General features: G+C 41.0%; 1 protein-coding gene across 3 annotated transcripts in view; it reads right to left on the reverse strand.

Moving 5' to 3' along the window:
• Nucleotides 1-3,554: 3,554 nt before the first annotated feature.
• The window catches only part of RALGAPA2 (Ral GTPase activating protein catalytic subunit alpha 2), a 206,921-nt gene continuing 184,715 nt past the window's right edge, over nucleotides 3,555-25,760 (reverse strand). For 2 of the 3 annotated variants that reach the window (XM_069955233.1, XM_069955234.1), the window contains one exon: nucleotides 3,555-8,003. In XM_069955233.1, coding sequence (XP_069811334.1) covers nucleotides 7,852-8,003 — 152 coding nt within the window. In that variant the 3' untranslated portion in view covers nucleotides 3,555-7,851. Of the gene's footprint in view, nucleotides 8,004-17,816; nucleotides 17,848-25,760 lie in introns of all 3 variants that reach the window. The other variant, XM_069955235.1, reaches the window with a different exon arrangement.

Below are 25,760 nucleotides of genomic sequence, written 5' to 3' on the forward strand. Positions count from 1 at the left end.
GTGAGCTGACCCAGTTTCTATATTTCATGCTAAATAAATAGTGTAAGTGGATGTACAATTAATAAATGATTTGATCCTATGGCTTTGTCCTGTACTACAAGAAATAACTGCTGTTTTTTCACAAACACATAAACCGCATCTTGGTTGTGCACATTTGTACATACCAGACATTGAAAGCCAGTTATGCTGGTTACTGTGAACCTGTTCCTTCTGCAATACACTAGGGGATAGTAAGTCACCTATGGTTTGGCCCCTGCGAGCTACACATCTAATTCCCTGTACCAGTATTTGTTCACACCTATGATCTTGATACAGCATTGGTAGGTATTTCCGCAAAATGCCGCAAATGCTGTTGTATTGGGGACTATAGGTGAGGTAAGGGGCAGTTTGTGTTTAATGGGCAATCTCTCAGTATCCTGACCTCCACTCCGACTATCTCTATCGGTAAGATGGTAAGTGCTGCTTTTTCTTTCGGCTATTTTTCTAGCTCGATTAATCACGTTTATCATAGCCTCTGATTTTAAGTCTGTCCTCTAGGTTAGGTGCCATATTTAAATAGGTATTCATATCAGAACAATTCCGTCATAAACGGATGAATTCCCCAATGGGGAGATAACGTGTTACATGCGTAGGATGACTGCTGCTAGCGTGTAAGATGCCGTTGCTGGCACTGGGCTTTCTGAACAGGCTAGTGTGAACATAGCCTTCAATCAAACTTAGAGACAAATCCAAAAATGATATGGTATGTGGTTCAAATTGATAAGTGAACTTGAGATTTAAAGTGTTTGCATTGATGTAACGTAAAAAATCCTGTGCCTGCGTCTCCGTGCCCAGCCAAACTAGGAGGAGGTATCTCCCATACCACCCAATAACCCCTAGATAGGGGTTATGGGTGCTGTACAGGACGACCTCCTCCCAGTATGCCATAAAAATATTGGCTAATGATGGGGAAAAGCTTGCTCCCATTGGGCAACCAACCAACTTTAAATAAAATGAAACTGAAAAAAGTTGTGAGATAACAAAAAACGTGTAACCAGCAAAATAAAGTTTTGTAGTGTATTGTTGTAGTTACTGTATTTTCGTAAATTAAATTTTAATGCTTGCAGAGCACAGTCATGTGGTATGCTGGAGTATAAGGCTATCACATCACATGATAGCCAAGCTCCACCAACAAACTGGGGCAATTTTTCTATATTAGCCAGCAAACTTTTGTTGTCTTTAATATAGCCTGTTGTTCTTTTGGCAAGTGGCCGTAATAAATGATCTAGCCAGACGCAAAGGCGTTACTGGACAGATCCTATCCCAGAAACAATGGGGTGGAGAGGTGGGGGAAATATATTCTTATGGGTTTTGGGTAGGGCATGAAACACCGGGACAACCGGGCCTTCTCTTGCGCCTCATATATCATGATTTACGCCTGCAGGCGCAAATCATGACGCAAATGTACACCTGGGGAAGGGACCTAATATAAGACCGGCGTACTTGTACACCGGTCTTCGTAAATCCCATCCCCCCCATTGTCTCTTGTTTGGCTTTATGTTTAAAAAACAAACCCTACAGTTCATCGAGGCTACACTGCTCAGAAGAGTCATACTAAAGTCGTTTTTAATGAGACACGTTTTTATACTGCAAGACTGTTGTTATAAGAGTCTGACAACCCGTTTTTGTTGTTTGTTCCCTGGTTTAGCAGCTCTGGGATATTCAATGAATCTCAAAAGGGTTGGGGCCATGAGTGTGTCTTGCAGGCAGGAGAAGTAGCCAGTGAGCAAACACATGGTAATCCGTCTGTCTGACACTTCTAAAAGATTTCACAAAACCTGGTAAATCAATTCATGCAAGATGGAAAAGTGAGGAGTGGGCTGAGAAGCAAGAGATGATGGTGTGATGGTATATAACTGGGGGAATTTCAATGATAGCAATGTAAACCACAGCAAGACCTGATGACAACTGAAGGAATTTCCATTGTTTATTGACTCACTATATGGAGAAAAAATGGGCCCCACCCCATTTAATAAATATGTATATCATTGAGTCTAATTGCCACCGCTGTAAAACATCCAACCTTTATCAATGCAGTCTGCCTTTACAAACATTTGTGAAATAATGGCTTATTCAATGAATACTAGCCTGGTACTGCTATAGGTTTACCATTGCTGCAACTTGCCAGTTCCTGAAAGGTCTGATAAGTGGAAAATATTACAGAGATGGATCACTGAGTGCTGAGTGCAAAACTGAAGAAAGAAAGAAAAAGGTCAGCACTTAAACCTCTTATGGCATTAACATCAGTAGAAAAGCAGTGCACCAGCATCATAACATGTTTTTCCATGGCTGAGCAGCAGCATGCAAGCTTTCCCAGGTTCAATGCAAGCCATACATCACCACACTCAATGTCCAGTGGAAAAAAAAAGAGGCATAAAGCACGTCACCACAGGCAAAATGTGTCTGGGTTTGCTGAACATCTGGGAATGTTACCTGACTGCATTGTGCCCACCATTAGTGCCTGACCCCATAAACGGAAAGTTCCCACATACCTCAGAACTTCAAGGTGGGGGTGGGGGGGGGGGGCTGGGGGGTGTAAACTCAACATTAAAGGCGTTTTCCCAATAAATACTTTTAGATCTAAATGCATCCAGTATACCCTTATGTCTCTTCCCCCATAAATTGCTAATATCAGTTCTACTATGTTCCCATGATCCACAATTTGATGCCTTTGCTGTAGGTGTGAACTTGGGGGGGGGGGGGGGGGGGGGGGGTTGTAGGTGTTATGTTTTCTGCAAACTCTATTAGAAACTTTACTCAAAAATTGAAAATAGGAGCCTGGCTCTGGAAATTGGAGTCATAGTTACTTGGCAAATGGTTTGCTAAGATCCTTTTTTTAAAATCAGTATTTTAGCCACAGGCTGCGTGCAACCTACATGGTAAACAGTGACATGTGAGTGCTGCCAATTTTTTTCCTATAGTTTGTTGTGCTATACTATAGATATAGATGGGTATATGCTTTATTGCTAAGTGGTTAGTACTGAAGCCTTGTACTGCTGGGGTCCCGGGTGCAAATCCAAAAAAAATGGCTAGAGATGATCGAACAGGGCCGAGATTCAGGTTCGTACGAACCCAAACCATCGGCATTTGACTCCCGCCGTCTTCCCATTCCGTGGGAAAGGTGGAGACAGCCTGAGAAGCCTATTACCTAGGCTGTATCCCTGTTTTCTAGGCGGTACTTGGGCTGTCTCCACCTTGCCCACGGAACGGGAAGGCAGTGAGAGTCAAATGCCGATGGTTCGGGTTCGTACGAACCTGAACCTCGACCCTGTTTGATCATCTCTAAAAATGGCAACATCTACAGTACATGGAGTTTGTGTTCGCTCCATCTGTGTGCTGTTTTATCCTGTTTTTTTCCCATCCTCCAGAAAAACACTGATATTATATGGCTTTCTATAAAGTCAAACCCCATGCATTTGAGGCAGTGAGGACCAATGGGAATAAGGACTGGTGTAAGTGATAGTCTCTACAATAATGACATCTAATGTGCACATGTCAATGAGAGGCACAAGCCATGGATTTTAAATACTTTTAATTAAATTCAATTCAGATTAGGAAAAAAAACACAAATCATTTCAGGACATATTTAAAAAGAAATGAATGATATGTCAGCAGTAATCTGGGTTTCAAGCATTCATTTTGTTTTACAAATATTACAATTAATGCACTAAAAAGGGAAAAATCGAAAGGACCCGCATTTCTTATAGCACACCCTCAATATAAAGAACGAGTTATAATACACATTTATACTCCTATGTACAACATCTAAATAGAATTCAAGAATATAGAACATCCAGAACTGACTGTTCACACTGAAAACCTCCCCAGCCAGTAAGAGAAAGGCCTGTGAGAAGGTGGCCCCGCACACAGGGCAAGGCCACAAACCCGAACATCAAGTTCACGTACGACCCACAAGAACACAAAGAACCCTGTTCAATCCCAGTCATCTAAGATCAAAGACAAACGATATTTTAAGGAAAGGAAAAAAAATCTTTATGGTCCGTTTTTTTTCTTCTTCTTTTACATTTCACTTTACGTACGAGTAGACTGGGTGGTATGGACTGAATGGAGGATGACTGACAGCTTCTAAAACAGACTTAATGGTGATAGGCAAGATGAATACGATCCTGCGTTCTGCACTGACTCATATTTACTGGCATCACCTTTGTAATTCTAGAGGAACTGACAGCCAAAGTGCTCAAATCCTCTCCTTCACATCACCCTGAGTGGAAGTAATGTGTGCTGTATAAATCTCCCCGAGATGAAGAACACGAATCCTGTAAGAACCTTCTATAATCCTTCTGCAGCTCTGTGCAAGCAAAGAACCCAGACTGTGCCAGCTCCCACTACTGGAAATGGCACAATGACTTTACCTCTTGGAAACCTACACAGCATCTTTAACAGTAATTTAACAGTAAATATATATATTTTTTTCCTACTGCTTGTTCCAACTTTTACACTTGAAAGGCTTGTCCGGTGAAAGAAAACACTTTTTTTGAAAGTGGTCAGAGTTAAAATAAAAAATATATAGATTACTCCCTTTACCTGATCCCCCTGCTGCTGCTGTCCACTGTGCACAGGGTCTCCATTGTTTACACACGCCACTTCCTGGTGACCTCATGACAAGCAGGAAACGCCCAGTCTACACTGTGACAAGTGATTGGCTGTGTCTGAAGACAGGAACAGGAAGTGGTGATCATGCAGGAAACAGACACTGTTGGGAACAACATCGGAGAGGGACTAGGGAAGTCTCACAATTTAGGTCCTGATTTGGAAACCTCTTTCTGTTGTGAGAATGGTGTACGACAATAGCTGCCAAATGTCACTGCAACACCGGTAACATGCTCAAAACTTGCACATGTTCCTTATACCCTCTGAGACGGCCAGAGGAAGGAATTGGAGCAAAATGGGTAGGACCTCTTGTGCTCCCCCGACAACCCCTTTAAAGAGGTGGTCTTCAGTGTCAAAAACGGTGTCACATATATCCATAAGCTGTGTTGCTGGATGTTACCAGTGAACTGGAGGTATGTTTTTTTCTATTCACAAAGAACCCCTTAACTTCCTATTATAGCGAATAGTGAAATTAATTCCCAGGATACCCTCACTATTCCAGCTTAGTGTTATGCTGTAAATTTACCAGTGTAAATTGTATAAAACTACAGTAGAATCAGGTAGCAATATTCCTAGCCAGATAAGCACTTTCATATACTGTATCTTGCATATATATATATATATATATATATATATATATATATATATATATTTTTTTTTTTTAATAAAAGCTGTATGATTGTTTTTTCACATGGCTCACAATTATTGGATGGATATGGATTTAACTCATGTCCTAGTCCACTATTTCATGGTTAGACTGGCCAAATTGATCATCATGTCAACTATTTCCATCAGCGCAAATCTGTCCGTCTTTACTAAGTGATAATCAAGAGCAACGTCCTGCGACACCACAACATAAACACACGGCGGTGGCTCCAGTGTCTCCGATATGCAAATGACACAATTACTACTAATTTGCAGTTGACCTGCTGGAGATGAGCAAGAGACGGTGGCTCTGACACAAGAGGCGTCTGCAAGGCATGGATTTACACAGTAGCAGGCTATCTGACTGTGAAGACATCTGTTGATTTAGCCTCAGGAGATTCACAGATTCACACTGCTTAATGCTTTCTGTCTGGAAGTAGAAATAAAGCTTCTGCTCTTCGCTTATAAGTCCACAGAGCAACATTTCAGTGTAATCACCAGTTCCTATATACAGCAAACTAAATTGTACAAATCTGAATAGAGTACAGGAAAAAAAAAAATCACTTTAAATTAGTGCAAAAATCCCATCGACACACACACAAATAACACACGAGTGCCTGAATCTGCATCCAGCTGCATATAAAGACATCTCTACTTCATATGACTAATGTAACTGAACGTAAATGAATCACATTGAACAACGTCCTAAGCCGCTAATTCAGAAGACCGAATATGTAGAAAGTCACACACACTGAAAAAAAAAAAAAAAGAGGAAGGGGTATCCATTACACAGATGTGGAAACGACAAACAAGGCCATAACGACAATACGCTCAATTAAACATGAACTTTAAAACAAATCAGCAAATTAACATTTCATTTCTTCATCTGGGAATATGGGTCTGAAATAAAACACTTAAAAAAACAAACAAATCTTATAAATATATGTGCGGAAACCATGCAAAATAACAAGAGAAGTAAGAAAGAGAAGATGAAGCATATCGGAGATCTCCTCCAGTGAATGCCATCCAATATAGTGGTAATGAACGATTCAGACAAGTGTAAAACGGACGCAGGTCATGGCTCCACCAGAAGTATAATAACCCATAATGTTGCACCTATGGGTGGGTCGGGACCTGCAGCCATATTACACTTACCTAAAACTGATCTAAAGGAGAGGTCCACCTTAAAAGCAGGAGATGCCATTAATGCATAGATGATTCTCAATCATGTAAATCTCCAACTAGCTTTAAAGTGGTTAAGACCTGGTTAGCGTCTGGGCTCAATGGCCCCCAGTTATGACATTATCTAAAGCTAGAAGACTGATATCACACATCATCCCACGTTATCTTTTTTTTGGGCCGTTTGAGACCAAATACCAACCATTATTTGATAATGACAGCTATCATTTGTACAATAACAGCCATCGTTATGAAAACGGCCGTTTTTTAGACCAAAATGTCCAAAAAAAGACACAAACAAGAGTGAATACAAAAAGTATCTGTCTTTCCTTTATAGCTTTTCTTCTTGTATCCACTAAAAACTAAATAAAAAACTGCATGTGTAATGCCAGTTTAAATTTAGTTTTTGATTTTTTTTTTTTTTTAGAAAAAATTAGTACGGGCTGTAAAAAACAAAAAACTTTTACTCACCTGTAAATTTGTTGCTGCTGTACAGACTGATAATGCCAACTGTGTGCACCAGTGATTGGCTGCCATTGTCATGTGAACAACGCACGTCAACATAGCACGTCCATCTGGGGTCATTGGAGCGGCAGCAAATTTACTGATTAGTAACTTTTACTTAATTTATTTCTTTTTATTCTTCATGTTTTAGTCCGTACTATTTTATTTATTTTTTTTACAACTATCAAAAATCCCTTTAAGGCGGATTTCTCCCTTAAAATTCCTGCACCTTGGCATTTTTTTTTAGTTACAGATCTCAGCAGGTGATTAAAAATATATAATTTTTTTTCCTTCTTTTTTTACACACCATTGGGGAAAAAAAAAACATGTTTAAGGCCCTGCTCACGCAGATCCACCCTGCAGCCTGAAAGTTTTGAGATAAGTTTTAATATACGTGGCCTATTAAGACGCAGCAACAAAGCATTGTATAGTGTGCCCTCTGTTCCACTTCCCAGCAGTGAAAGTGTTACACAGATAGCCGTAACAATGTGAGGCAATTACATCCGAAATGCCTGGCAAGAAGTGTTGTTGTGCTTCCTGCTCGCTGCTCGTGTGCTCCCTTGTCCTTTGGTGCTGTTGCATCATTACGCTTTCTCAGACAATCCTCTTGCCATCATCAGTGTTACAACCATAGTTGCATCATACCTCAGTGCCTAATGCATGGGTTACTAACAACCTGCCCAGGGGGGTCCTGCCCCTTTAGACACACATTACAACATTGCACGGCTCGTCCATTTTTTTTAAAAAGTAATATTCACAGGTGCAAAGTCATATTTATATATAGTTTTATCTTTTTTTTTTTTTTTTTTCTTTCTTTTTTTTTTTTTAGATTAAAAACAGCTCTTCAGTAGAGTTCAGTATAAAAAAAGTGCTTCAATTGGAAGATTTGCTGACAGCACTAGCAGAGCGTCGAAGCTTTCCCGAAACCTTTGTTTTGGTGGAGCGGGTTAGTGTTGGAGAGGTGGGCTCTGGGGGTTCTGGTCCTGTGCTCACTGACAGATCAGAACTGGTACTTGAAGGGAGACCTACGGGGAAAAAAAAAAAGAGAGAGTATATTAATACTGCTGTGACAAGACTTCCATAACCTTCAAAAGAATTAGAAAGGCAAACAGGTCCCAACAGAGACGTCCGAGTCAACAGGTTTACACAAAAATTGGTAATCCGATAGCATTTCTTTAGGCTGACTGATGTTATTCAGTGCTGGATCATGAGCTGCATTCTTTCAGACACTATCCACGTAACGTTATCTCAAGCTGCCAGGTGCCTGCAGATATATGGATAGCGGCAGATGTCTGCTTTCTACACTGAAGAACTGAACGACCAAAGTAATGTCCCTCCTCCATATGGACCGAAAAGCATGAAGTCCATCAATGATATTGCCGGTGGAAGATGCCTACAAACTCCTGACGTAAAACCCAACTCATGTATAAGAATAGATGCAGAGAACCCATAGAAATCAATCTGATCGCTCAGACCTGCTTTGAAAAAGACAGAATCTTGACTTGCTGCTATGGGCACCTTCAGTTATCGTTTGCAGTAGGTTTTCCTAAAAGAGTTCCAATATACTTACCAATAACCATATAATATGCTAAACAGGTAATGGTTGTCACCGTCTAAGAAACCTATAAGAACATCATAAGTGCATAACAATCTGCATTGACGTCAAACAGGTCAACAGAGTCTTCAGCCAAGAGGGCATCTTCACAGGCTCATAGCAATGTTTTAGGGATCCTCCTTACTTGGGGCGTGCTCACTGTAGTCAGATTTACTATCTGAGTGATACATTGGATTAGAATTACTGGCCTACCCCTTTTGAAGTGATATGTAATGCCTACATTGGTGCTTTTGGATACTTAATGAGTATCTGGGCCCTACTATCTAACCAACTAGATGTTGGGATTTGGGATGAACGAATGTACAGTACTAGCAAACCAAACCACTCGCTAGGCTTGGCTATCAGCCTGCTGCCTTTAAACTCTGTGCTGCTCTGCTCCGGGTGCCTGAAAAAGCTGGATCCAGTCCTGGGAAACTTCTCCCAGTTTCCCAGGACTGGATCCAGCTTTTCCAGGCACCCAGAGAGGATCGGCGCAGAGTTCAAAGACAAACGGCTGACAAGCCAAGGACCAAGCCTAGAGTAGCCCTTTGCTTTGCTACTACTATAAATTTGTTCATCCCTAGTTGTGATTGATCTTGACCGTGGCATCTAAGGGGTTAATCTGTGGTTATCAGCTGTAACAAACAGGCAGCACCGGGTCAGATTTAACTCTGATTTATCTCAATTAAATGTATGTAGTACTGATAATAGCGCAGTAACTTATATAGTCATGTTAATTCAGGGCCTATGCTGTATAATGAAGCTCTCAGCCACTGGTTTCCAATGCCTACTGTCAGCTGGACAGCTCCTCCGCTCATATGAGGTCTTCTGATGGAGGGTCAAGTGACCAGTATACATCACTCTGCCTCCTCCACAGGAACGTCTACATCACGTGGCCCTCCATCAGAAGCCATCTCATGGACAGTGGAGCTTTTCAGCCAGAAGCGGGAAAGGAGGATTAAGGGGGAATGGCTTCTATATACAGCACTGTGGCATTGGACTAACAACTATAAATTTATATACTATATAAATCAGCAACACTATGTTTATTTAGAAAAATGAAAGCTGTAAAGTGACCAATCCCTTTAAGGGGATGACTGGTGATACGTTGCAGTATCTGATGCAAACCACAGACAAGAGTGGTGCTGTTTCTAGAAAAACCAAAGCAGACTTTCCTTCACTTCTAAAATATGTACAGCAATGTACAGTGCTGTCCAAAAGTATATAGTAAAGGAGACAACCACTGATAAGTAAATACAAATACTAAGTAAGAGAAAAAAGTCATGAAATGTGTGGGACAGCAGAAAAGAGCAAGCTTACTGTCAGTGATTTCATGATGGGGAGCAGGTTTTAGGTTTGTACACCTCGGCTCTGGTACCCAAACAAAGCATAAATCATAAATGAAAACCAGTGGGAGGATGAGATCCTGCGAGCCCCAGGTTGAGGCAGCAGCTTACGTGATCTCGCACGCTGATATTTTCAACATTAACGGACTACGCAATTATTCCCCGAAGAGGAAGATGACTGAAGGTCATGACAAAATAGCTTGTCTGAATGAGAGCAGATGAGGTAGCAGCTATTAAACATAACAGAAAATGAATAAAATTAAAGCCTGCGAGTAACAAATCTTTCCCAGAACAATTATAACCGTGCACCGAGGAATTCAGAGATGTCTGTTGCAATCGAGGAGTGTTGTTGCTTGCAGTTGGCGCACAGTCTCTCTGGGCAGTACGGTAAGAGGGAATTTAATTTCATCACTTACTCTCTTTATGCATCATCTTTAAATCATGAGATATTGCCGCAAACAACGGCACATGCAAAAAGAAAAAAAAAATCTCCCGGCTAACCCTTCCAGCACAATGGAGGGAAGTGATAATGAAGTGGATGCCGGTGAAAATGCTGCACTAGAGAATACTGAAGAGATGCACAAATCCAAAACAGCTCCAGTCCTGAAAAGCAGGATGTGCTGCGTAATTACCTAATTAATAATATAGTAGAGGGGATTGCGGTGATTTATGGATGGTTAAGGCGGAATTCTAGCATCTGTGATATGATGGGAACACCCGGAGCTCGGCAGTTCCTCTGCATGGAACATAACTCCAGGTTCTCCTAAAGCTGGCCGCACACATGAAATAGACGCCGGACAAGTTGGACAGCTACTTCACTCATAAAACACATTGGAAATGAACCCTATATATTTCGTGACAAGTCTAAGGACTACAAATATAAATTCAAGGTCCCTTAGGACCTAAAGCTCCATCCTATATAATGATGATTCTATCAGAAAATTACATACAGGGGCCATTGGCGAGACGCCAATGGCCGTTGGATGTAATTTTCTGATAGAAACGGGGTATTTCACGTACTTGGCTCTTCCAGCTGCAACGTCACAGCCAGCTGAGCGACTGCCCGTCCCAGTCACTGATTGGCCAGGTATGTGACATTGCAGCTAGGAGAGCAGCAGGACACGGGCGGCTGTCAGCAGGACCTGAGAGCAGCTCTACAGGGCACAATGATGGGTACGTTTCCTATTATTTTCTCCGCTATGCTGCCTTTCTGTAATTTTTTGACTTCCTGGGACTTTGACTGAAGCACAGAAATGCAATTTAAAGGCACAAGTGGAGAAGATCAAGGCTTGGCCATATGAACTATACTAGCCACCGATGTTCCACTTCATTCCATTCCAGAAATTTTAGTTTTTTAAAAAGTTGACGAATACAGTGTATTTATACAACTGCTGTATATTTGTTTTTTCCCTGACAAATCAAAATTAGTAAAAAAAAAGTGGGCAGTATATATACTGCTATACAAACTATTGTATAAACTTATTTGACAAAGTGCCAGTGATGTAGCGCCATATTCAACAACAGTGTACCCATCCTATATAATGATGCTGCCCTAGGTGGATTAGTAAATCTTTTTAATATGTTTAATCTATATTTTACCCATCCCTAAAAGTTATGCTCAAATTATTTAATTAAAAAAAAAAAAAAAAAAGGTTAAATTAATTGCTTCTCCCACATTGTCACTCATCATTGTGAGTGACAATGTTTTATGTCTTTAAAAGGGGTTATCCAGTATTTTATTTTTAAATAAAAAAAATGTGGATGCAGTGTTTCCCCTACTGACAGCAGCCCGGTCAGTTCCAAGACAAACTCTTCTCAGAAATGACAATAATTGGTTGAGACAGGACAATCCAGCGGGCAGTGATATGCTGAGCAGGCTGTCACTCCTGAAATGTGCTAGTCTTGGAAGTAGTCAGGCTGCAGTCAGCGAGAAACACTGGAGAGGCCGCATCAGGACACTGGGGGAGCGCAGAGAGGTAAGCATAACAGAAGGACTCAGGACTGAGATGAGCTGCAGAAAGCTGCACTACTTGCCACAGCAACTGCAAAATGTACAGAACTGAATATAATGTATGGCATTGAGATTTTGTAATAATTTACTGTGCAACTGTGCACATCTATAGAACGTCCTCTTTTTTGAACCGGGGACCGGTTCCCACATCAAGGAGGGGCAGGCTGGTCCTCCTCCAGTGCTTCACCCCCAGCTGATGCCCTGGAATAGAACAACGCTGTAGGCAGGAACAGGGCTGCGGTTCAAAAAAGGACCGTTGCACAGCTTTCCCGTGACGGCGCCATTCTTTCGATGTGCAAACCGTTGACATGCCGCTGTGAGTATGCAAGCTAATCCCCCGCCGCCGCCGAGAGCATACATTACCTGCTCGGCGACGCGGCTGCATGTGGCGGCTGGGGGGGTTTACTCATATACTCACAGCGAGATGTCAATCCCACCGCAAGTATGTGCTATCATAGGGATGAATGGCACTAGACCAGCAGCGGATTTCGCTGCAAATTTGAAGCGTGAAATCTGCTGCGGTTACATGTGAAGGTACCCTAAATGAGATAAACGTAATGAATTATTGTGATGGGTCCTCCAGACTAAAAATTTCTCTTTCTAGCTGCTTAAAGAGACTCTATCTCCTCCAACCCACCCTCCTCAGAACCCTAAAAGTCATCTGTAAGTAAGATATAGGACGCGGATTCCAAATTTGTAATTTGTAGCTTTCTACTCCTTTGTATTTCCCTGCTGTAAGCCTACATACTGGGCATGTTGATGCATAGAGAGGACTACTTAGCTCAAGAATATAATGGAGAGGATGACTAAGACTTCTTAATTTGTGACTTATAGCAAAGGAAAGCAAGAACATAGAAAGATAAAAATATAAAAGATATAGAATTAGCGTTGTATACTCTACTGATTTATAATCTACTGATAATTTAAGTTTAGCGGGTGTTTTGGAGGTGGCAGAATCCCTTTAAGGTCCAGCTAATAAATGTGCCTTTTAAATAGGAGGGTAGTCTCCTGCATTAACTCCCTAGCACAGTATGAGAAAATGGGTTTTCTTAACCAGATAAACCCCTTTTTGCCAGTGTGCATTGTCCATGTTGCCAATGTCTATCGACACAATCTGTAGCTATTGTCTATTATTCTTTATATTACATACATACTTTCTATTTCTTGCTTTAGAAATGCTAAACCAATGCATGATGCTTTGATGGAGTTTGCAGTGTGTAGATTCTTGCAAGTATTTCATAATGTAACAATAGACCAATAAGATTTTACTAAAGCTTGACCCAATTTGGAAGACATAAGGTCATTACCTGCCACCCACATTCACAGTGTGAGGCCACATAATGATATACCCTAAACAGCAAAGTATTTATACAGCCCCTATTCAACCCTCTCCCTCCATTCTGTTCCCCACCAAGAGGTCAGAAGATCATTGTCAGGGGATTTAGCTGGGTGCAGTTATACCATTATACCAAACAATACATCTGTGCAATCTGAAAATCAACTTGTCTTTGGATTATCAAATGTCAATGCTCCCCAATGATGTTCTGAAGCCACCAATATCCATAATGTTTTTTTGGTTTGGTGGTAAAATCTATCATTATCAGACGCACATCTAAGGAGATGTTAGAGGCCATGAGATTTATCGTGCCTTGTAACGGTTGTAATGTGATGTAGGGTTGTAAAAAAAAAAGGTTGAAATGAACCACCATCTTAAAGAGCTTATTCCAACCCCTAAGTCTATCCACAAAACAGGGAATAACCTGGCTATTTTGGCCCCAACTGCTGGGGGCTTTTAAAGTACCCACAATCTGCCTCCCCCCCCCCCCCCCCGAAACCGCTTGTACCATCGGACAGCTGCTTTTAATCCAAGATCTGTCCTGGGGTCCGTTCGGCAGGTGATGCAGTTATTGTTCTAAAAAACAACTTTAAAACTTGTAGCCCTGAGTCAAATTGGCGTGGCCTAGAGTGTCTGAGCCCTAGGCTTGCATCGTCTCTCTGTCCCTCCTCATTATTAGGAAGACCCCTGGCAGGATTTCTCCTATTCATCACCTGTTTGAACACTGCACAGGTGCCTTAACGATCCACCACATGTGCAGTGTTCAGACAAGTGATGAATAGGAGAAATGCTGCTTGGGCCATTCCTAATGGTGAAGAGGGCGGGGAGGAGCGAAGGAGAGGCGGTGCAGGTCTAAGGCACAGACACTGTAGGCCATGCCAATTTGACACAGGGCTGCAAGTTTAAAAGTGTTTTTTTTAAGACAAAAACTGCATCACCTGCCAAACGTACCCCAGGACAGATCTTGGATTAAAAGCAGCTATCAGACAATACAAGCGGTGTGATGGGAGGGTGAGAGATTGTGGGTACAGAGTCACTTTAAACTTGCTAAACAATATATTTACATTTGACCAAAGTACAACCCCCTTTAAATGACCTGATGTCTACAGTTAAAAAGCACATACTTACCATGGCCACTGTCTCTACCAGTGATTGGCTGAGGGTCCTGTCACCCACAGACCAGTCTGTCTCGGAAGTGGAGACTGGATCGGTCAGCTGGGGACCCAAAGAGGATGTAGGAAAACAATGGAGGAGCACAGAATGGTAAGAATACGCTGTTTGCTAGGTTATCCCAATGGGCAGCAACATATGAAAAAATATGAGCGAAAAGGCACTATGTAAAGGCTTTAAAAATTCATGAGGTAGTTAAAGTCTCATATACTATCTCATGTAATAGTAACTAAACTGAGAACCCCTACAAAGAGCTCCCTCTTGCTCAGGAGGACTACATTTATGAATGTACTGAATGGGGTATCCTGGGTTAGAAAATTACCAAGAGGCAGGAATAGCCAGGATAAAAAAAAACAGCTCCAAAAATATACTCTGCTCTCAAATTTCCTGCCCTTCTTCGATCTTGTGTCCTGAAAACCCCTTTAGGTAAATAAATACATATATTTTTGTTGTTATTATATATTTTCTTAATAGATCAAAACAATGAAATGCTAAAACAACCCTACAAATGGATGGATATGGTCAGTGAAATCTAAAAGAAGACATGAAGAGATCTATATGAGCTTGATATTGTGACACTTTTCATGTTAGAAAATCTAGCAAAAAAAATAAAAAAAGGGGCAAATTGTACTGAATACTGTACTGAATTGCAGCATGACCGACGTCTGCTGTATTTAATAAAAAAAAAAAGTACAAATAATCATAGATTATCAACCAAAGCACAGCAAATGGAAAAAAAAATCTAATTCACTCATGTTTAAAGAAAACTGCTCTGTGAAAAAATGCAGATGCTTGTTAGTCTGGGGTTAGGAATGAAAATTCTTTATCCTCTTTTTTTTTGTGTTCCCTCGGGGCATGGAGACAGGGGGAGGGAGCGGCTTTTTGTATCATATGTTCCTGCAGCTAAACAGAATGGCAGATGGTCAAATTAATACAAATTCAGCCAATTGGGCAAGCTCAAGCAGCATTCATGCTAGCTATTCAACAATACTGCTCCTGTGCATATAAAGAACGGTGCAGTCCAAACAGGCCGGATTGTGTAAAGGCAGGCCACACCTAGGTGCGTACAAGCACTCACAACATTCCATTAGCCCGAAAACTTTGCACATTCCATCAGTCAAAACTTTCTTCTGGCAAATCCTTAACTATGCAATCAACCTTGAAGCTTCTTCTGAAGCATCTTGATTGATAGAGAGACAGCAGCTGCACAACGAGCAAGTAATAACCACAGAAGATAAAGCCTTTCATACAAATATTGTAATTCCACTTGCAAGCTGCCTGGCACGAACTCTAATTACTTGGCCTTTTTCTTGTAATGAAACTTTGAAGGTCTGTTTCCACACCAAGCTGTAAACCAATTAACCCGCTTTATCCCAGACGGGGTGCGCTAACAGACACTGCAAGATGACACTTAAAGAAATATTAATCAGAAGTGCAAAAAAAAGAAGTAAACAAAGTAAAAGTAAAAAGTAAACAAAAAAATAAAAAGGTCAATGTTTAACAATAACATTTAACTTAAATTAATACATAATTATATATATATATATATATATATATTTTTTTTAAATGACATTTAAAACTTTAAAATAATAAAGATATAAAGATAGCAAAGTGCAAATAGAAAAGAATAAAAGCGCAAATTTTCTAAAAGCAAGTGGTTGTGAAACTTTTTTTTAAACTTTTCTAGGGCCAATTTATCTGTATATAGATCACGTACTTTACTATAAATCTGATCTAACCGAAGTCCGCTTTTCTATGGAGATTATCCCCTCTTATTCCTCAGACATGGCACATGCTGCTCGCCCGCTGGTTCTGCAGGAGCTATTTAGATGAGATTTATAGTGATGGCCGTCTGCTAATTTTGATGGGTTCGTTTTATAGCTACTACGGATATACTATTATCACTTGGCTATTATGTATATGTATGAAATATTAGTATTGGGCCAAGTTACTGACTATACTGTTATCAGAATATAAAGTATTATTAGATGCCACCTTGGCAGCCAGTGGCCTGTCCAGTCACTCCGTCTAAGGCTAGGTTTACACTGCGTTTTCAGCATCCGTTTAACTGATCCGTTTTTTGCAAAAAACGGATTGCAGAAAACGGATGCATTTGTGTGCATCCGTTTTTAATCCGTTTTCCCATTGACTTCCATTATAAAAAAAAACGAATCACAACGGATGCGTTTTTTTTTGACGCACAATAAAGTACTGTTGACACTACTTTTTTGACTGTTAAAAAAAACGGATCCGTTAAACGGATTGCAAAAACGCAGTGTGAACCCACCCTAAGCCTTTTTTTTTTCATTATATCACCACAAAAGTGCTTGGCGACTAGTAACACCCTTATAATTTTCCAGCGAGGAACACAATTTTATGCATCGCTCCTCATAAGAGGGGAGATTTAGCATGCACTTTTGTTTCTTAGCATTCCAAGGAATAATTTAGCGTCCACCCCCCCCTTCCCTTGAGGTTACAGCTTTAGTTCTGATCATTATGCCTCAGACCAGGCTTCCTCTGCGTCCTTCATTATATACAACAAGTATGCTGTCACTATCTTTCAGTCCTACTGCTGAATTGTAAATTGCCCAGACAAACAAGCAGAGCCAACAAGCCTGCAAAGGTCACACCTGGCGTGTGGCCAGCCTGCTCCCTGCTCTGTACACTATTCCCTCCAATCTCTAGGTTCATAGCACTCAATGATTCCTCTTCTTTTGTCTGCCTTTCCTCTCCCAGCTGTTCCATTCAGAAGCCCAATCTGCCCTCCCCCAAGAAAGGAAAAAAAAAAGAAAAAAGAAAAAAAAGAAAGGTACTTATTAAGTTTAGCTAACTCAAAGGGCTATAGTAGCACAGCACGTGCCGATTCTTATCTGTGTATCTGCAGATCCTATTCTATGCTTCTTAAGCTTACAGAGGCAACGAAAGAGCGAGAGGCAAAAGAAAAAGTAAATGGATTTTAACTCCCATTGGCGCCCCTGCAGCAATTCAAACAAAAGTGCAAAGCAACAAAGACGTGTTCCAGTATGGCAGGTGCTGGTGTCAGATTCCGCCCCAAGCAAACAGAAGCAGGAGAAAAGGAAAAAGAATGTGCCTTTCCGTTGAAGCTCAGACATGCAAGGGCAGGGGGAATTACTAATGGTGCAGAGTTATTGTCAGTGCCACTACAGTCAGGTGTTCATTCCCAATAACACTTGTTTCAGAGAAGCTTCTCTGGGAATTTGTTTTCTTTTGATTTAAAGGGATTCTTTTTTTTTTTTTTTTGTCTTTCGCACCCCCCTTTACAAGCCTTATAATAAGAGCAGATTACTCTAAAAAAAAAAGGAAGCCCCAGTGAAACAAGCTAGGGTTACTGGTGCAGCCCCCTATGTGTACAACTCTTACCTTATTCATAACGTGTAAGACATTTTCTAATCTACAAGAAAGGAAAGAACAGAGAAAAAAACAACAACAACAAGGGGTAAGTACAACACATGAGGAGCATCTGAGCTATAAGCCTTATAAGAGGGTTCGGGCATTTAGCGGATACACTCTAGGATAGATGTAAGTGAGAGCAACACACAATACAGAAAGGCAATGTGATTGGGTAAGTACGCAGCCTACTAGACTGAATCACTGGTACACCATTCCTCAATACACAGAGTTAGTATCAATTACATTGAACTCTCTCATAGGGATGTATATCTAGAGCACTGCGACACCTGTACCAGTATAGTGCATGGTATACTTAGGTTTTCTATTTGCAGTAGGCCACTTTATAGGAGAGCATAATCTGCTGATACAAACCATTCCAATGGAGGCCAAATGGAGGGCTATGGTGGCATCTAACAGATCTACCATTCTAGGCATATACACTAAATAAAGGGTTCCAACTGAGTGGACTGAGCCATACTGAAAGCCAATCATGGGGGACATTGTGTCCAATGGGGCGTCCAGCATTTTATCCCAAAGCTCAATGTTTAGGTCACACTTACCTGTCGCCATTTTTCAAATACAGGATATAAATCTCATAGACCAATAACTGCAATATAATGTTATAACTAGAGATGAGGGAACCTTGAGCATGCTCGAGTCGATCCGAACCCGAACTTTCGCCATTTGATTAGCGGTGGCTGCTGAACTTGGATAAAGCCCTAAGGCTATGTGGAAATCATGGATATAGTCATTGGCTGTATCCATGTTTTCCAGACAACCTTAGAGCTTTATCCAAGTTCAGCAGCCCCCGCTAATCAAATGCAGAACATTCGGGTTTGGATCGACTCGAACCCGGTTCGCTCAACTCTTGTTATAACAGAACAACAGATATAAGGGTCTCTGATGGGTCACATGGAATACGGGACCCCTCCTCCTCAGAGAATAGAATATCCTTGTTACCCAATGACTTATGGACACTAAACTGTACTTATAGTTGAATTATCAGAGCATTAAGTGGCGGCATTCTGCATTTCATAAGACATAAGACATGCATTTAGAAAGTAAGTAAAAGGGGATGGAAACGGAGGGCTGGGGGTGGCGGGAAGCATTGTTATTTACAGGAGATGGCTTCTGGCTGTTATTCTTTTTCATTAAGCATTATAGCACAGGAAAAAAAGATCACTCCTTTCAAGTCAAAAGGATTAGTTTACATCCTAGAACGCAATACCATAATCCTTCATAATTACAAGCAAACCCACAGGGATGACCAATGTTCTGTACTAGCCGCATTCTGCCGGGGATGTTTACTTCATATTTCAAGTTGTCACACACTCACGAGCAGAAGGGAAAAAAAAACGTGATAATGCTCCAGTTTACTCCATGGTTATAGGACTACAACCTGCCTCCTCTTCTAATGCTTTATACCGCAAAGGCGGACACTACACATACTAGCTTTATACTAATACATTACTAAAGTAGACCAGCAATAAAATAACGTACAGCAGGTGAATGTCATTCCTAGGCCTCATTCACATGATCTGTGCCGCGATGACTGGAAGAGGATCGCAGCATGGATCCCCAAAGTGCAGCCCCGCGCCGACCGGAGGCAGAGATGACAGGAGCGCAGAAGACAACTACTCCCCGTTCTGTGCTGCGATTCGCATTAGGACATGTGCTATTTCTTCACGGAGGGGGTCGCAGCACGAATCGTGTGAATAGTTGCTTTCATTTGAATGGAAAATTGTCCTATTTTGCGGGACATGTGAATGCAGCCTTAACCAGCATCAATGCTAAGATATAATCATTTACAGTGACTGGAATAAAGCTGGACTACTGTGAGGGTGTGCTGACATTCTTACAGTGGTCTCTCCTGATCTGTCTGTTTTGGTAAATCCACATATTCCCCATGAAATAACAATTTTGGAACATCTTCTCTTATAGCGCTTTGTTGTTCATCTATGCTATAGAAATTTTTAACTAAAAAGACAACTGGGTATTAACAGTTGGGAGGGTGTGCTTACACGGTTAGCTGTGACTGGATAGTGTTAGTGTAAGGACACGCATTCCAAATGGTGACACCCACTTGGCTATTTAGTGAACCATGGGTATGTTACAGCACATTTTTTTTTTTTTACCCACTTTCCTCATATTAGTGAGATAACTTTCAATACCACATAACTTTTTTAGATTAGGTTTAATCAAGAGAGTCAGAAATTCTGTACGGTTGGCAATTTTTGATGCATTTCTTTGAGCCAAAGCCAAGGGTGGGCTCATAAAGAATGGGAAATATAAAGGAACAATTTATAGAGGACCTGTCAGCACTGATTTGCCAACTAAAATAAGCCCACATGCAAACGGGTCACCTAATGTAGATTTACCGCCTATAGCAGTTTTAATCCATATGCAAATGAGCTGGAAGCGCCCAGGAAGACCCATCCTTCCTAAACATGGCGACACTTCCTGCTCTTGTAACTGCCTGCCCTTTTTTGTGTAAAAAATAACCATAGGATATATCTGTGTTTTTCAAGACTCCCTAGGGCTGCATCTAACTTATTCAGCCACTGGTAAGTAAATGCAGAGTGTCTGCCTTTAGACGAACTAGAGCATTCTCGATGTTCGCTCATCTTTAGTGAGTAGAGATGAGCGGACTTTTCGGATTTCTGGTTTGTGAGAACCAGAACGATCGGCGTCGGATTCCCGCTGTCTGCTCGCTCCGTGCAGCGGGTGGATACCTCCTAAGGAACGCCTGGAAAACTGGGATACAGCCAGCTCTCTCCTAGTGAGGAAGTCTTGTGTAAGCACAGCCTCATGGCAGGGGAAATAGCCAGGAGACTTAAGCAAGAAAAAGGGTGGGCAGTTGTAAGGCCACTTGGTGACAGATGGGCCGCACAGAGCAGGGCATTCGCGGACTGTGGATTTAAACATTTGAGCACTGGGGCGGACAATGAATTAAAAAAAACAAAAAAAACAAAACTGAATCCAGGTAAGGTGCCCTACTGTATCTATACACATCTTACTTTCGTAGGCAATCCATGCTGACAGGTCCTCTCTGTCCCATTTGCTGGGCAGGCCTCTAGGATTGGGTCAAAGAAATGGCAAAAAGCTTTATCAAAAACTGCATGTGTGTGTCCAACATAGCTGAATAGTTGCTTGCAACTTTTTTTTTTATTTTTTTTATACCTGTTAAGTAATTTTACTGCACGCAAGCCACCAGTCAGAGAATAGAACAACCCAGAGAGTAAAAACAAGCCATTAAAGAATGGAAATTAAGGTCAGTGCTGTAAATCTGCCTAGACCAGGTCATCTTTAACCACATCAATCCTGTGGGTTTTTTTTTTCTTTCTTTCTTACATTTACCCCCCAACCCACCTTGGAAACAAAGACAATTTACACACTTTTTACACACATTCATACTCATATTTTCTGGAGCGGTATATATGTGGTATATAGTGAAAATTAGACCAAATAATTCAGTTCTGTGGTGCTGCTGACAGAGCCTTATAGTAGTGTCAGCATGAGAGAGCATTGCCACAGGTGCAGTAAACTAAATTGTTAACTTGAGTTCATCATTTCTAAAAATCTGATAGATACACGTCTGATAATTTGATTATCATTGAACAATCATTCTTGGCGTATACTTTACTGGAAAGCATCAATTTTGGATTTACTATATGTGTACAGAAATTGAACGTTAATTTGCATCAAGAGCTTAAGAGGTTGTGTTAAAACAATTTAAGATCTTAAAAGCACCATATAGAATCAGATTTTGCTATACGATATTAGAAGCTGCCACCAGTACTGTAAGGAATGACAGCACCAGAGTCAGGTGAACACCGAGCAAAGTATTGCTGGCATTCAGCATACCGATAGTACACTATTCAGAAAGCAGGGAAAGAAGTTTGCTGAAGACAAAAAGGGTCCTGTTGTAGGAGGGCCAGCACGGCCTTTGATGGATGAGAAAAAAGAAGCAGCCTGAAAGGTTTGGAGAAGGGAATGTTTGGGGTGGACAAAGAGAAAAGGTGAGGAGGGGGAGAACAGATGTAGGCACAGAAGGGGAGAAGATATCTAGAAGGGAAAAGGACACAATAGGTCAGAAATGAATGAGGGCAAGAGGGAGGGGGGCTGCAAGGAGTAACAATAGAGCGAAGGGGAACGGACACTGAACAACAGATCCACTGGGACTGGGGGTAGCAGAAGTCATATTGCTGACGGCTGGAGAGATGAGCAGATGAATTGTTTTACTAGGACATGTTCAATTCTTATTTGATTATGGAGAAGAAAGCGCATCAGAAAATACACTTACTTATCACTAGCTAACTACTCTAACAAACCTATCTGGAAAAGTTTGTATATATATATATATATATATATATATATATATATATATATATATATATATATATATATATATATATATATACACACACACACACACACATTTATTTATTTTTTTAAATTTTAAGATGTAATTTTGCAATCATCGTATGCGGAAAGGTATTTAACTCGACACTTACTATAAAGAACCAAGCAACTGGCTATAAAATAAAATGCATGGACATGCTGGAAGTGAAAGAATGATGATATATAATTAATCTCCAGCAGCATCCTCCTCCTCCTCCTCCCTCCCTGCCCTCCGCTCCGCTCCAGACGCCAGCCCACCCTCAAGCTATGACAGCTGTTAAGCAGGGCTCCTCTCCGCCCAGGACAGCACTGTAGATGCACAACTGCTGTTCTCTAAACGGTTAAGCCGTGGATAGTCATACATGTGGCAGATCAATTACTCAGCTGTAGGGACTCTAAAAAGACCGTTCTATTTTAGAGCCAAACAACAAAGAAATAATTGTCATTGATACACATGAAACTCCTCAATGGCAGATATAGTTTATTGAATCAGACGTTTGCAGTCTCTGCCCTTTTCAATGTAAGCGCTCTACATTGGGTTCCTGGTAGACTGGAAGAAAAGGGTGACTGTATTCTGCTCAAATGTCACAAATCAGGGGTCTGTCCAGGAATCTTTACTGCTAAGATCCATACTACAATGCGGCATTCAATTGCTCTTACTACTCGGTAACTATAGCTGAAGTTAGATAAAATTGTGCATAATTTTTTTCTTGACTTTTTATTTAGTTTCCAGCTAAAAAATATATATTTTTGATAAAAACCATACAGGTTGAGGTAGAGGGTGTGTGCTACAATGCTTACGTAGTGTGTTCAGCCTTAGTAAGAACAACGTCTACGTTGGGTGCCAAGTCTACAACCCTGCTCTATAGTCTAAAGGTGGCCATATACCTTCAATAATGGTCAGCTGAGCATTCATTGGGCTGACAACTAACTCCCCATACTGTGCGGATTGTTCATGTGTTCTCAATAGAGACAGTAGGACGTTGCCAGACATCTCTAACAGCAGAATATCTCCTGAAAACAAATGGGTCACCTGTTGGGAGGACCCCCCTATCCTACACACAATTATGCAGCCCTGTGGAAACCAACTTCTGACATACCGGGAAGCTTAAAGTTGGGTTCACATGTAGCATTTTGGTCAGTGTTTTTAGCCAAAATAACCAAGAAAGGATCCAACAAAGAGAAAAGCTATAATGGAGATTTGCACCTTCTTCTGTGTTTTGGATCCCTTTCTAGTTTTGACTAAAATGCTGATTGAAATACGAAGCGTATGGTAGCTTAGCTTGGGTTCCCCTGGACCTTGCTCGCCTTGCACTTAGGACAAGCCATTATTCTGCAGATTATATTGCCACAATAAAATAAAATTTGTAATAAAATTAGTGGACAACATACATAGCAAATGAAGGTGGGGACGTTTGCGGAATGTCCTCTTGTATTCCCTGTGCATAGTGAATTACTTCTGGTTCTATATATGTAAAACCCTAATGATAAAATAATTGTAGTTATAATGAGAACCTAATTCAGCCATGTAATTGAATACCATTAATATAGAAGAACATATTCATTACGGCCTCACCACTAACTAACCCCGCTAACATGGCAAATAAAAAATAGCCTAGTGGCAAAGTTATGCAAATTGTCAACTATATGACCCAACATGTTTACCCGTACATATAATTATGCTAATGTCCCATAATAGAGCCAAGGATGTGTTCTATCTAACGTGGACTGAAAGGTGACAAGAATATACCTAATTGAGTCAATTAGAGGAAGCATTTGACTGGGGGGCGAGATGCCTTGGGCTAGGAGTTAAAGAGTCTATAGTATCAACATTGATGATGTGAACTTTAGGTTTTCACAGTCATAAATTTACATATATGTGAACTGGGATGAGAGGTTCATTCAAAGAAACAATAGATTACAAAAATTAGAAGTATGAAATATTATAATAAAATTAAATTATTAAAAATAATTAAATAAATGGAATGGTTCTGATTCCCTCATAGGTTTGTAAAATACTGATGCATTGTAGTGCTAGGAGATGACAAGCCCCTTTATATCTGTGTCTGGAGTAACAGGTATAGAGTAAAACTGCTTTCCTCCATTAGTATAAAGCGTATCCCTACTCTTCATTTGGCAAATCATTAGCATGCAGAATGACCTCATAGTGAACAGATGTACATGGAGGCAGCAGTGATTAGATCAGTCCTCTCAGCGGTCGGCAGTCCCCATGTAATTAACCCTTTGGAGGTTCCATCTACTTCCCTCTACATAATGATCATGTGCATTGTGCATAAGCACCAACACTCAGCCTAGAAAGAGCAAATACCTAATGCCACAAACAGCTTGCAAACCTCTAGTAGCAATTTGCTGAATTAGTGGCGTAACGTCTTCCTCAGTGTACTGTGTGCGAGTAGCTCTAAAGCCGGTTACAGCCAAGAATACTCCCCTCAGTCACCTAATATTTGGAGGCAGAATATCAGCAGTTCTGATAAATCAGGTATTCATCAGCGGGAACAGACTATATATTAGTATTACCATACAGAGAATACAGAAAGTTATTTATAAAGGGGTTTTGTCAGTGGTGTGCAGTGACTGATCCGAGAATTCTGGCCATTTCTGGTCAAACTTCTATATTCATCAAATGTAAGAAAGGTCGGTCATACCGGTCACATTTGGCATGACCGGCTGGCCATCCTCTGTGTATGGGGGTCTTCTACCAGATATTGTTAGGGAAAGCATGATCGGGAATGTTGAATTTTAAAGCTTGATCCTTTTGTTCTCCTGGGAAAAAAAGCTGCTCCTAGAGTTGGCTGGCAGCGGCATACTCCCATCTACCCATTTAAAACATATGCATGCTTGGCCAAACTGGGTAAACGTACATCCAGAAGGGTTACAAAGGATAGCAGTTGGCTAAAGATTGGTCTAGCCGACAGCACCCCAGCACAATACCGCGTGACAAAACCCACCATCTCCCCTGTAAAGCAAGGTGATGGAAGCATGATACTGAGGGGACGCATCTTTGTAGGGGCTTAAATATAGGGGTACAGTGGTAGATACACTTAAGAAGGTTGTGGCAAATAGGGGGTCTGTAACAGATTTTGCACTGAGGTCCAGGAACTACAGGTTCCACCTCTGGAGAAGGCAAGAGGTGTGGCAGGAAGTCAGCAAGCAATTCTCGAGGAACGCCTACTTAAACCTTCAAGAGAACTGCAGCTTGTGACATGACCATAAGTTAGGGGGTACTTACAGGTTCCTTGATCATGGTCCGTACACAGATGATGTGCTACAGGCCGGAATTACAGGACTCCAGGAGAATTACAGAAGTGTGTCAGTATAGTCCCGCAAACATTTAAAAAGAATCATGATGCTGGGGAGTTCTGTGACGACACTCTTTAGCACATCTCCCATGCACGCAGTGTAATCACGGAACATGTGTATGCCCCCTCACTGTATGAAAATGAAAAAACATTACAAAAATATAGCTACTTTATTTTTGTTTGCAAAAACAGC

The sequence above is a fragment of the Dendropsophus ebraccatus genome, chromosome 15 (genome assembly GCF_027789765.1).
Source record: "Dendropsophus ebraccatus isolate aDenEbr1 chromosome 15, aDenEbr1.pat, whole genome shotgun sequence".
Lineage (NCBI taxonomy): Eukaryota > Metazoa > Chordata > Amphibia > Anura > Hylidae > Dendropsophus > Dendropsophus ebraccatus.